The following is a 13,659-nucleotide window of genomic DNA, read 5'->3' as shown; positions in this document are numbered from 1 at the left end:
AATTTAACAAAGAGTAGGTGCAGGTGGGTAAGAGATGAATGGGCCGTATTAGGGTCAGCAAGTCCAATGAGGAGACTTGCAAAAATAGAAGGAGGGAAGGAGATCCAAAATGACATTTGTGGCTGTGGGGTGAATGGAAAACAAAGCAAAGCTCGCAAGATGCTTTGGAACTCGACGGGGGAGTTGAGATAGAGCAGGAATCAAAGAAGACCCCACATCTCCAGGCTTGAGCAACTGAATAAACTTTGATGCCACACACTGAACACACACACACACACACACACACACACACACACACACACACAATGAATTTTAGGGGGTGATGATGATTTCAGCTTGGGCTTCATTTAAAGTGAAGTGCCTGAGGAAATATCAAAGTGGAGCTTCTTCTGAGCCACATAAATTGGGAGGTCCAGTGTGAAAAATAACTAAATTCCTCGGATATCATGTTACTATCCCAAGACAAACAAAAATGAAAAATTGGCAGTTTCATGCTCTTCAAGAGTGAGAGTTTATAATCTGACACTTTTAAACCTGCACTTTCACTTGTTTCTCTAGTGTTTATTTATCTTCATAAGCTTCTGACAGTGTTTTCTCAGAACTGAGAAATGTTAAAAGCTGCAAAGAAATTGCCACAGGGTCTGTGCAGATAAAAATTTTTATGCACAAGTAGCTCATCAGAATGATCTCTTTCAAACCAGTTTTTCCATGCAGACAAAGCTAGGTTTGCTAGCATTTTCTTAAAACCCAGCATGTTTGATCATATCTAAGAAAAACTGAAAGTAGACCCTGACAGGTTAGGCAAGACTAACTTCATCTATTACCCATGATGTACAGATAAAGAAATAGGGAGGACAGGCCCCTTGCCTGTCTGACAGTATCAAGATGCTAGCTGGAAACAGTGGACTCTTTCCCCAACAGACACGTCAGGGCTTTGAATAGACTCGTGGTTGCGCTCCCTCTTTTCTCCATCGGGTGCTAAAAGGCAGACCTAGAATGAGAATCCAAGACTGTTCCTTCAGGGTTTGTGCCCATCACTGAGCTGCATCAGTTTCTCTCTACAAAAGGCCAAGTACTCTTAAAATAACCTACAACTCCCACCCCCAACCCCATTCTTTCACCAAGTTAGAACTTGGTTAAGAATGAGACTAAGCCCTGTTCAAAAGTGGTAATAAAAAGTTCAATTTAGCCAAGAGCAATGGCGCACACCTGTAATCCCAGCTTCCCAGCGGTGCAGAAGGCTGTGCAGGAGAATCTTAAGTTCAAGACCAGACTGGGAAATTAGTAAGACCCTCCCTGTCTCAAACAGAAAATAAAAAAGGGTTGGAAATATAGCTCACTTTAAAACACCCTGGGTAAACAGAAACAAAAACAAAAACAAATCAAGTAATGATAAATTAAAGACTATTTCATTAGAAACTTAAAGAAAGGGAAATGACAAGGAAAAAAGTCTTTCACTAACCTCCTTGAATTTTCCTCAGATTAATCTGCATAGTAGTACTATGTTATACTGGTTAAAATACTGAGTTCCTTTATTCTAAATTCTGTGATGAAGAGATTTATAGTATTTATCATCTCTTTCTGAATAAAGTTCTTTATACATTTTCAAAAGGTCTGTCCCATGCAGTATATGGTTCAGAATGCAGAATAAATTCTAAGAGAAACTGTGGAGGCATGAATAGACTGGTGTTATGTTTATTTTATATAAAAAGACAAATTTCAGCAGTTATCAGCACTAAAAATTAGAGCCTGTGTTCAGAAAAATACTTAGTTCATTGACTCCAACAAACTCCACATTGAAGGACATTCATTCATTTAATAAAATCTTTCATTTTACAGCCAAGCAACAGCTATTCCCAGAAATTGTGCTTTTTTTTTTTTTTTTTTTTTTTGGCGGTGCTCGGGATCAAACCCAGGGCTTTGTGCTTGCAAGGCAAGCACTCTACTGACTGAGCTATCTAAACAGCCCAGAAATAGTGTTTTTAAAAAACAAAATCCTAGGATTTAAGACATGGCCATCTAGTAATGCATGGGTTTGACAATCTCTAAGTGAAACCTGAGTCAGATTTCAGAAGGGTGAAAGGAAGCAATGGAACTTTCTACACATTACAACCCCTTTCAGAAGGATCTGGAGCAGGAACATTTCCCTGTATTTGAACACATGGATATTTTCACAGCCAAAGATGAATCTTCTCACTGAATGGAACACGTAAGGACTACAGCCTTGTGTCAGTGTAGATCAGGTTATAACGAGAAAGAAAATAATTTCAGCCTTTAGTAACTTTTCAGATTTTAAAACTGCTGAAGAGGAATTGTACACCTGTAGGTAGTATTTCATCTGTTTTTGAAGAAGATAATGGTCGCCTAGAACTTGTCTGGATATTGTAGACACACCCGACTCCACTTTTACCATCCCATCTTCCCAACCCCTAGTAATAAGCTAGGTAATTTGGATTTTGATCACCCTTGGACAGAATCCTAAAGCCGCACAAGCTGCAGTTCAACTGGAACCAGTACCGAAGACTCCAGACTTCCAATCCTGAATGTATTAGTCTCTTATAGATTAAAATTACTTCAAGTCATTTTAGTGCCAATCATTTTACAATGACAAATTAGAATCTTTTTTTTTTTTTTTAGCTCAGAGCTCTAAGGAAAAGTTTTTTTTTTTTTTTTAATCAAACAGAGAGATACAGCAGCAGAGTATGCAGATGTGGAATCACTATTAAAAGTATGCCAACTGTTCACAAATTTAAAAGTGTAGTGCATTTTCAGTCAAAATTCAAATGGGATTGAGGGGAAATTATATAAAAAAAAAACAGTTAAAATCTGTTTGGTAAAAGAACATGGAATGGCAGTGTTGGGAGAAATCCTAGTTCTTGGCTCGAAGTAGTTAATGTCTCAAGTGTGTAAACTTGCAGAGAGGAGTATTCTGCTCTGGCCACCTAGGAATGTAAACAACTGCCCCAAGTTGACCTAGTGTTACCAAGAGAACCTGTATAGGAGCCTGGTGATCTGATCCCCCGTGGCACATTGTGATTGGGCAAGAAACTTATAAAATGTATGCCTGTTCTTGCAATAAATGAGTTTTCAGGCTGATTGCCACAAGCCTGCTTCCACCCAACTCCCAGAGTCTGGGGGTCTTGACTCTGTGGCCCTTACCTGCACCTGACCTAGACTGGCACCCCTAAAGAGCAGTCAAGAAAATTTGGTGGAAGAAGAAGAACCAGCAGTTGTTAATTAGTCAACAAACAATGAGGTACTGGTGTGAAACAGGGAAATTCATTCATTGAGAATTTAGCATGTGTCAGGCTGTTCCAGGTCTCACAGAAGCAGTACAGAACGAGAGCAAAAGGGTCCCCCTGCTCATGGGCATATATTCCAACAAAAGACCCAGATATTGATAACAAAAATCAGTTGGTCATAACTCTGACAGATCAAAGTTACTTTCAATCTATCAGGGGAAAAGATGCAGGGAGAGGCTGTGGTGGACCTTTCAGATCAGCTGCTCAGAAAAACCCCAACAGAATCCTGCAAGAATCGTGGTCAAGGGCCACACCAGGATGTTCCAGGAGATGGCATTTGACAAGATAGAATGTTCTGCATGTTTTAATCAGAAAAATAATTCAAAAATAAAATAAAGCAGCTTTATGTAGAAAATTAAGTAATGTGATTGTTATGGTTTGGGTATGGTCTTAGGGACCCCCAATTGCCCATCATGATTCAAGTCTTGGTCCCAGAATGGCATTGCTAAAAGGAGGTAGAAACTTGGGGTGGCAGGCTAGTGGGAGGTCCTTAGGTCTTCGTGGCATGCCCGCAGAGACCACTGTGGGACCCACGTATCTCTCTCTGACTTACACACGCACACTCCCATTAGCACAGCCCTCACCACAGGCTAAACCACTGGCTCCTCCCCCCCACCCAGTCCTGGACTTTAAACCTCCAAAACTGTGAGCTAAATAAGCCTCCTTTACTTTATAATTTTTCTGTGTGGGGCATTTTGTTATAGTGGTGCAAAACTGGTTAATAGAGTAATTAAAAACAACAAAAATACCTGAAAGAGTACATTGCAGGACTTATTCAAATAATCGCCTAGAGAAACTGTGAACTTATTTTTAACACTGCCATTATTACACACACATTCCGATAAATCTTGTATAATTTCCTTTGTGGTCTGTTGATGGAGTTGGCATAGCATTTTCAAAGAGATGACTGAAATAATTTGAAATTTAGTCCCATCGTTATTTCTTGAACTAGTACTTTCAAAGTACAGGTTTACTGGTGATGAGGTTATTATTAGTGCCAAGGTTGTTAGTTTGAAGAAAACAATTGTCTTTGGAGGTCAGTGGTCGAAGTTTCATCACATGCCAATCATAAATTCTAAATTTCATTTTTACAGATGTTGTGATTCAAATACAACATTCTCCTCTATTCAAATGATAAGAGTGTTTTATTTATCAAAATTTACTCACCATTAAAGAAAAAAAGGAACCAAACTCTCCTTTTATCTAGAAGATTATTCCAGCATTTACATATATTGCTTTCTTTTTTTATTTGTTCTATACTATTAACTAGGTTAAGTATACAGGTATGGAAGGCATTTGGATGGTTGTTCTATGCTTCCAAACAAAGGTTTTAAAGAACAAAAAGTTTTCATTGATATAACTTTTCTTAGGAATTTCTGTGTTCTAGTGAATATACATTAATTCTATCACTAGAAAATAAATTAAAGCTAGACTACCCCAAATATCTTGCTATTATCAACTACCCAAGATTGTCAAATCATTTTTCATGTCATTTCAAGACTCCTTTAATAACCATACCATGTACCAAAGTTCATTCACCAGTTCACTTGTATCATAACTCCAGAAATATTGCCTCTACTGATAGTTTTTCAGGCAGCAAAGATATACAGACTCAAAAAATTAAGGAGGTTAACTTATTAGAGTTATTCACCTTCTAAAGACTTTTGGAACTCTTTAAGCACATCCAAGATGACGCCATGGCAGATTTTAATACCACTGACATTGCTGGACACATCATTGCCAGCTCTGGCAGGAATATTGAAAGAAGGACAAAAGTGTCTTTGTGGAACACAGCTGCAACCCAGGCACCTAGGACTTCTGCTGTGTTCAGTATCAGCAGAAGTGAGTTAAAGGATGGCACACAGGTTGCCAACATTGGCATCATGGGAATTGAAAATTCCACCATTAAAAAGGCCTCCCTGTGGGTTGCACAGACTCCTGAGAGTCCTATGTTAGAGGATAGAAAGCCATTGCCTTCTGTGACAAGCTCTCACTTAGCTCGGTGTCTGAAGGGAGTAGATAGAGATGTTACAGCTATTCTGGACACTTGGAGAGAGAGAGGACAAGCATGAGAAAAAGACAATGTCAAAGAACAAGTTCCTGTTTCACGAGTTTCCTGAAGGTTGGCTCTCAGTACTGGCTGGATGCCAAGTCCTTTGGTCCACTGTGCCAGAGTTACAGTAACACCCCAGAGTTACAATAACACCCCTTGTTACTGAAAAGGCACAGTAAGTAGATAACACAGTTCTTGGACCTTGCAGGGCTTGACTGCGACGAAGCTAAGAGCAGCCAGATGCAAACCTGTCCAGGTAATCACAAAGGTGAGTAACGCCAAACAGAAACGACTTCCACAACTTTGACAATTGTATTATGTTTGTGGACTGACTACATGGGTTTGTCACATCACTTCATCATTTCTTGTACATCCAGAGCTGCAATTGAAAGATGTCCCAGTCTTGGTGTGTCAGAGCATTCAGCTTGGCGTCCACAAACGTTCTCAAACTTCATAAAGGCAGCATTTCCACACGTTTCTCTATCTTTTGGCAGCTGTATCTTATGTTATAAATGTCTCAAGAGGAGGACAATATCTTTGTATCCTGCAGAGAACCAGACAGTGCTGCCACGTGGTCACAGGAACTGGTTGATTTGCTGTCCTGGCAGAACAGCTCTGGATCTAATCAGGTTGGGAACAATTGTCCTCCTCCCTTATCTTCTCCTCAGGATAGCTTTGGTATCTTCTAAGTTAAAATCTGACAACTGATCCTGAGTGACATCTCTTCTGTATTATCTAAAACAGAGACTGGTAATCTTTAACATGGGTGTTTAAGTGAAAATAGGAGTGGATTCAATGAGCCTTCACTAGGCAGATTGATTTAGACACATTCTCTTTAAACGCTGTTATCAAAATCTAGGGTGTAGGGTTTGGAATATAGGTCAGGGGTAGAGTGCTTGCCTAACATGAATGAGACTCTGGGTTAGATCCCCAGCATTACATATGCTCAAAGAATACCCAGGATGTAGGTGAAAATATCACCAGCTATGGGCCATGCTCACTGAGGAATACAGGGGAAGAGATGCAAAGGAAGAACAGAGAGAAAGAAAAGAACAATGGAGATTAGGGAGGGAGATTTCCAGTCTTTTTCCTGCCTCAACCCTATTCTTGGTTCTAACAGGCTAGGGAGTCTTGAGTTGCCAGACTTAACAAAAAATATAAGACATCAATAAAATTTGAATTTCTGAGAAATGATCAATAGTTTTTTGTATAAGTAGGTACCCTTGGAATATTTGGGACACACTTAACACTGAAAAAAAATTGAATTGTTATTCATGTGAAGTTCAAATTTCACTGGTACAAAGTACTCTACCATGAGAAAAGCAAAGATTTTGAAACAAGACCAACAGTTTGTATTTGTCAAAATACACTCTACTCGCTGGTATATCTAAAAATAACAAATTTTAAAATTTTTATAAAAAGACAAACAGGTTTGAATCTTTACCTACTCACTAGTCACAAGGGTCTGGACATGCAAGATAGCCTTTTTGAGTTTCGGTCTCCACATCTTAAAATAAAGAAATAGTGTTCCTGCATAGGTTTGTCATGGGGCTTAGAAATAAATACATGCATAAGGCAATTAGCAAGAGCTCAACACGATGATGTCCTCTACTTAATTCTCTTAAATTGTTGGCATGTTTGCTCCTTTACTCTTTGCTTCTAAATCTAAAATATATCTAAAGTTCCAAATATTTGTTTAGCTGCCTTCTCCATCCCTATCACCACTTGTCTTAGTCTGTTTAAGCTATTATAACAAAATACCCGAACTGTATAGCTAACAGACAAGAGACATTGATTTCTTACACTTTTAGACTTGGAAATCCAAAATCAAGGTGTTAGCAGATTTATTTCCTGATTCACAGATGGCACCTGCTAGCTGTGTCCTAACATGTTGGAAGGGGAAAGCAGCTTTCTGGGGACTATTTTAAAAAGTTTCTGTCCTTGCAACCTAATCATCTTCCAAAGGCTTCACCACCTAACACCATCACATCGGTGACTAGATTTTGATGTATGAATTTTGGAGGGACCAACATTCAGACCAAGGTACCACTCAACTGTACATAATATAGAGACCAAATGCTCATTTTCACAGATTTTTCCCTACTTAAGATAGTTTATTATTACGAATTGCCCTAACATGTCCTAAAGACTATGGCATTTTAATTCCCCAGTTCAAGAAAGCCATGGGGAGTCCTGCAAAATTGAGCGCTAGGGTTATCCTTGGGACAAGATAGGAGAGTATAATTAGAGCAGTTTAGCAGGAGCTGAATATGAACTATGGATTTATCCTTTAAAAACTGAACAATAATTAAGCTATTCACTGGAGATAAGCTACAAGTTTAATAAGTCTCTTTTCCTATGTTATTTCCTTTGAGAAAGCCAAAAAGTGATTTTGAGGTTTTGTTTTTGTTTTTCTTTTTAACATGGTTTAGTTTCTCTTTAGTCTTTAATGAGGAGGGAAAAGGTTTTCTCAGTACCATACAGGTCAGGTAGTTACAGCTGAGCTACCAACAACTGTAACCACACTATAATCACACACAAACTCCTGCTGAGTTAGAAAATGTGCTTTGAAAGCGCTAATAATAGCCAGTCTCACTGGCACACACCTGTAATCCCAGTTACTTGGGAAGCTGAGGCAGGAGGATTGCAAGTTCAAGAATAGCCTGGGCAAATTAGTAAGACTCAAAATAAAACAAAAAGTGCTGGGAGTGTAGATCAGGGGTCGATGGCTTGCCTAGCATGCACAAGGCCCTGTGTTCAATCACCAGTACTGGGCTGGGGTTGTGGCTCAGTGGTAGTATGCTCAACTTGCATGTGTGAAGCCCTGGGTTCGAGCCTCAGCACCACACAAAAATAAAATAAAGGCATTGTGTTCACCTACAACTAAAAAATTTTTTAAAAAATCACCAGTACTGCAAAAAAAAAAAAAACACAAAAATTATTATTAATGAAACTGCATTATGAAAGACGCCCCACAGACGTGAAAGAAAATGCTTACCTCAGGAACCACAGGTGCACATGGAGTGCAATTCATTCTCGTTCTGGTCAGAATCTGCAACTCAGGAATCAAAGGTCTGTTTTCAATTACAGAAGAGTCCAATGTACGTACTCTAAAAATAAATTAGGCCAAAACCATTCCTTGGCTGCTCATGCATATGCTGGTGAGTCCCCAGTTGTACAGGGAGAATCACTTAATAACCTCTAACAACTGCACTGTTGAGAGAGAGACATCAATACAGCCTGTCTCACAGCTTCTATCAATATTTAAATGCACTCATCCCTTGATTCAGCAATTTGGCTACAAGAAATCTACCTTAAGAACATCTTTGACTTCTGCACAAAACAAATATACATTTACAAAAAAGTCATTGTAGAATTGCTTATTGTAGCAAACTACTGTAAACAACCTTAATGTCTCTTGATGAAGAAATAGTTAAATATATTATGGTATGCTCAAACTAAGAAATATTCACTGAAGTTAAAAAGAATGAGGTAGATTTATGTTCCAATAAAGAGAAGTTTCCTTTTTTTTTTTTTTTTTTGGAATGGGGCTACCGGGGATTGAACTCAGGGGCCCTCAACCACAGACCCACATCCCCAGTCCTATTTTTTGTATTTTAGAGACAGGGTATCACTGAGTTGCTTAGCAACTCCCTTTTGCTGAAGCTGACTTTGAATTTGTAATACTCTTGTTTCAACCTCCCAAGCTGCTAGAATTACAGGCGTGCCCAGCTCCAATAAAGAGAACTCTCTAAGACATATTTTTAAGGACAGGAGAACTGTACAGAACATTACTATCATCCCTTTACATTAAAACAGTTGGGGTGTAGCTCAGTGGTAGAGTACTTGCTTCACATGCATGAGGCCCTAGTTTTGAGCCCCAGCACTGCAAAAAGCAAAACAAAACTCTTTGAGAGCTTCACATTCACATGTATATGTAAAAGTTTAGTGTCACATTCTGAGTGATACATACTTGATGCTAATACTACTTAGAATATAGAGCTGAGGAATATAGAGAGAGGCTACTCAATATTACTGCAACACCATCTGAGTTTTTAAAAAGCATGTACTTGGGCATTATTTATATCATTTTCATTAATTACTGTTAAAAAGAACTAAACTAACTACTTTGAATATTCTCCTGAAATCTTGTTTGCTTATCTACAAAGCCCTCCTTTATAAAGCAGGGATTTCAGAGAGAAAATCTAAATTACATGCCTGATGCAAATTCAGATGTCCAGGCTTTCCTAAGCATATATACTCAGGATTCTGGGATCTAGCTGCTTCAGGAATGGAGGAGAATCCCAGAAAGAATTCACACCATGGGACAAGCAAAACTGGTTAAGCTTGGTTCCAGCACCCTGCAGAACCAACACAAAGGAGAGCTGGATGATTGGTGAGTACAGTGCAGTCCAAAGGTGAGAGAGAAGGTTGTTTAAAACACAAGCCAAAGAACAAAACCTAAATCATTAGGATGGGTGAGCCACCAAGGGCAGCAACTGCAGAGCATTATAGGCTGTAAAGATGAATGAATCTGAGTGGAGGTGGGTTCTTCACACCTGAGAGGGCTGACTGCAGAAGACTGGGTCATGGGATGGGGTTGAGGTTAGAATATAGTCCCAAGAAGCTGAGAGTGGCCTGAGTTCCAAGCCACACAGATTGATGGTGTGGGGATGGAATGGTTGGCCGTGAAGGGTGCAGGGCTGGGGAGCATGAGGGTAACCTCAGAAGTGGGAGAACCAAACTATTCAAGATGGCTGGGAGGAATACATGGAATACTGTGAGCTTCTAGAGGGGGCCTTGTGGGAAGCCTTACTCAACTCTGTGGTATCAGTATTATACCCAAATTTAGAGTATGCAGAAAAATCAGCTCTAAGACGAAAGTTTATAGTGATAAAATTTGCATGAAGGAAAAAGAATGACCTCACATAAGCAACCTAATCTTGTATTTCAAGAAACTACAGAGAGAAGAATAAACCCAAAGTTAGCAGAAGGAAGGACATAAGAAAAGAAATAGGAGAAACAAAGACTAAAAATACAATAGAAAAGATCAAGGAAACTAAGAGTTGCTTTTTTGAAAAGACAAAACTGACAAACTTTTAGCTAAACCAGCTAAGAAAAAAAGAACGATTCAAATAAAGAAAATTATAGATGAAAGAAGACTTTACAACAAGCACCACAGAAATGTGAAGAATCTTAAAAGGCTACTCTGAATAGTTATAAACCAACAAATTAGATTACCTGGCAAAAATGGATAAATTCCTAAAACTGTACAACCTACCAAGACTGGATCATGAAGAAATAGAATATGTTAACAGACCAAAAATGGGTAAGGAGATTGAATCAGTAATCAAAAATATCTCAACAAAGAAAGCCCAGGATCTGATGCTTCATTTTTGAATTCTACCAAATACTTAAAGAAAAATTAATGCCAATTCTTTTCAAACTCTTCCTAAAAATTGAGAGGGAGGGAACACTTTCAAATGCCTTCTGTGAAGACAGTATCACTCTGATACCAAAGCTAGACAGGGAGTTTATAAGAAAAGAAAATTATAGACCAATATTCTTCATGAACATATTGGCAAAAATTCTCCACAAAACACTAGTAAATTGAATTCAACAGCACACTAACGGAGATCATGCACCATGATCACTTATATGTGGAATCTTACAGAGTTGAACTCACATAAGCAAAGAGTAGAAGGGTGGTTACCAGGTCTGGGGGCAGTAGGGAAGCCTGGCTTAAAGGACATAGTTGGGCTGGGGTTGTGGCTCAATGGTAGAGCGCTTGCCTAGCATGTATGAGGCACTGTGTTGGAGTCTCAGCACATCATATAAATAAATGAATAAAATAAAGGTCTATCAACATCTAAAAAAAATTTTTTTAAAAAAAAGGGCACATAGTTTCAGTTACACAGATGAATACATTCTGGAGAGCCAATGTATCACTTGGTGACTATAGTTAATGATATGGTATTGTGTAACAGAAGTTTGCCAAGAGATCTTAAATGTTCTAAAACACAAAATTACCTTTATAAGGTGATGGATATGTTAATTAGTTTGTGGTCATCTCACCACATACATATGTGTGTACCAAAATATCTTGCACATACCTTATATACATAAAATTTTTATTTGTTAATCACCTCGATAGAGCTAGATAAAATAGATAAAATAAAATAAAGTTCCACTAGAAAAATAAAAAAAAAAAAAAAACAGCTGAAATTGGGAGTTGCATGGAGAAAAAATACTGTAAGTTTTAATAATTTGGACAGTACATAAATTTTATATTTACTTTGCACAAAAATATGCTGAGAATAAGTAATAGGTCAATAGTTCTAACACCAACAAAAACAATGACCTTTCTTTTTCCTTTTGATTTTTCTGTTTTTTGTTACTGGGAATTGAACCCAGGGGTGCTTAACCATGGAGCGGCACCCCTAGCTCTTTTGCTTTTTAAATTTTGAGATAAGGTCTTACTAAATTGCTTAGGGCCTTTGCTAAGTTGATGAGGTTGGCTTTGAACTTGCTCAGCTTCCTGAGCCTCTGGGATTCCAGGCTAAACAATGAACTTCCTACATTAGACAGACCCAAAGGTCTATAGAGTGCTCATATAAACAAAACACCACTCATGATGGAAATAATTTTATTGATGATCAAATCATTTAACAATTTTACAATACAAATGAAAAGAACCAGGATATGAATATTGCTTGTTATTATTATCAAAACACTACTATGAACTCTGCCCTTAGCTTGATATGCCTGTGGAAACCCAAGTTATATTTAAAAACCAAGCCCATCCTAGAAGTCATAGTACATTTCTGAAATCTTCAATCCATTTAACTAATACTTAAACTGGAGCCTGAGCAGGAAGGGGAAAGGGAAGTGACCAATGGCTGGGGACTGAACCAAAATAAAGAAGAAAATTTAAATTCTTTCCCTTCTTGACTCTATAATTTTCATAATAATTTCATTTAATGTTCCATGGAGCTGGAGAAGGAGGTGTATCCTCTGCTTTCAGGGTTCGATATATAATTATTAATCACACTGGGGATTTTCAACTGAGGTAAAGGATAAGGAGAAAGGAGATGCAGGGAGAGAGCTGAGGTATATTGTTTGACAAAAGCACATTCTATGTCACACTGTCACTTTACTTGGGGGAATATTGCAAAAACCTTGTTTTTAGAATACAAATATTTAAGGAAGATGGGATGGTTGAATTTACTGGAATGGGGGATGGTCTAAAAATTATGAGAACACGAAGCTCAACCTTGCTTATTTTATCTCTCAGATCTTTGGATAACCTTCATTAATTTTTGTCAAATACTCAGAACAGTATGCTAAAGTTGATTATAGATGTTTTCTTTAATCTGGGTCAAGCTGTACTGTATCTAGAAAATATTCAACATTTATGAAATGACATTGGTACCATTTCCTGGTTTTATGGCTAATGAAAACTTCTCTATTTTAATTTTTATCTTTAGTTCATTTTGGTTAATATTTGGAAGAGGTTTAATAGCTGAAATTTATTCCACCCTTTTCCTCAAAATTTCAAGCTATGTGTTTAAAGAAGGGTCAGTGAGGGATTAGTAGACCAGTTGTAGAACCTTTATCAGATGAATTATGTGGCAGCCACTAGTCACAATCATGTAGAAGTGCATTATGGACAGGGAAAGGCATCCATGCTGTGTGGTTGACTGAAACAAAGGAATAGCATGATAGAGATTTTGGTTAAAATAATATAAATCATATCCATTTAATGAATACTTTTTAAAGCCGAATAGATGAATGAAACTGTTTAATTCTTGTAACAGCTTTTTGAAGTCCATATCATTAAGATTTTCCTTTCAGCCAGGTGTGGTGGCACATGCCTGTAATCCCAGCGGCTTCAGAGGCTGAGGCAGGAGGATCCCAAGTTCAAAGCCAGCCTCAGCAACTTAGTGAGGCACTAAGCAACTCAGTGTTATGGTTTGGATGTGAGGTATCCCCCAAAAGTTCACGTGTCAGAAAATGCAGGAAGGTTCAGAGGAGAAATGATTGGTTTGTGATGATATTAACCTAATCAGTGATTTAATCCCCTGATGGGCTTAACTGATGGTAAATGGAGGCAGGTGGGGTGTGGCTGGAGGGAGTGGTTCATTGTGGGTATGTCTATGGGTTATATATTTTGTATCTGGAGAGTAGAGTCTCTCTCTCTGCTTCCTGATCTCACTGAGGGGCTTCCCTCTGACACACACTCCTGCCTGTATATTCAATCTCACCTCAAGCCCCAAGGAATGGAGCCAGCCTTCTATGGACTAA

At 38.3% G+C, this 13,659-nt stretch overlaps 1 protein-coding gene across 2 annotated transcripts in view; it reads right to left on the bottom strand.

Annotated features, from left to right (window-relative positions):
- Positions 1–8,591, bottom strand: part of PIKFYVE (phosphoinositide kinase, FYVE-type zinc finger containing) — a 124,881-nt gene extending 116,290 nt beyond the window's left edge. For both annotated transcript variants that reach the window (XM_079133159.1, XM_079133160.1), the window contains exon 1: positions 8,354–8,591. In XM_079133159.1, the coding sequence (XP_078989285.1) occupies positions 8,354–8,389 (36 nt within the window). In that variant the 5' untranslated portion in view covers positions 8,390–8,591. The remainder of the gene's footprint in view (positions 1–8,353) is intronic.
- Positions 8,592–13,659: the final 5,068 nt, after the last annotated feature.

The sequence above is a fragment of the Sciurus vulgaris genome (assembly GCF_902686455.1).
Source record: "Sciurus vulgaris genome assembly, chromosome: 3".
Taxonomy (NCBI): Eukaryota; Metazoa; Chordata; class Mammalia; order Rodentia; family Sciuridae; genus Sciurus; species Sciurus vulgaris.
This window is presented reverse-complemented; position numbering and strand designations above follow the sequence as displayed.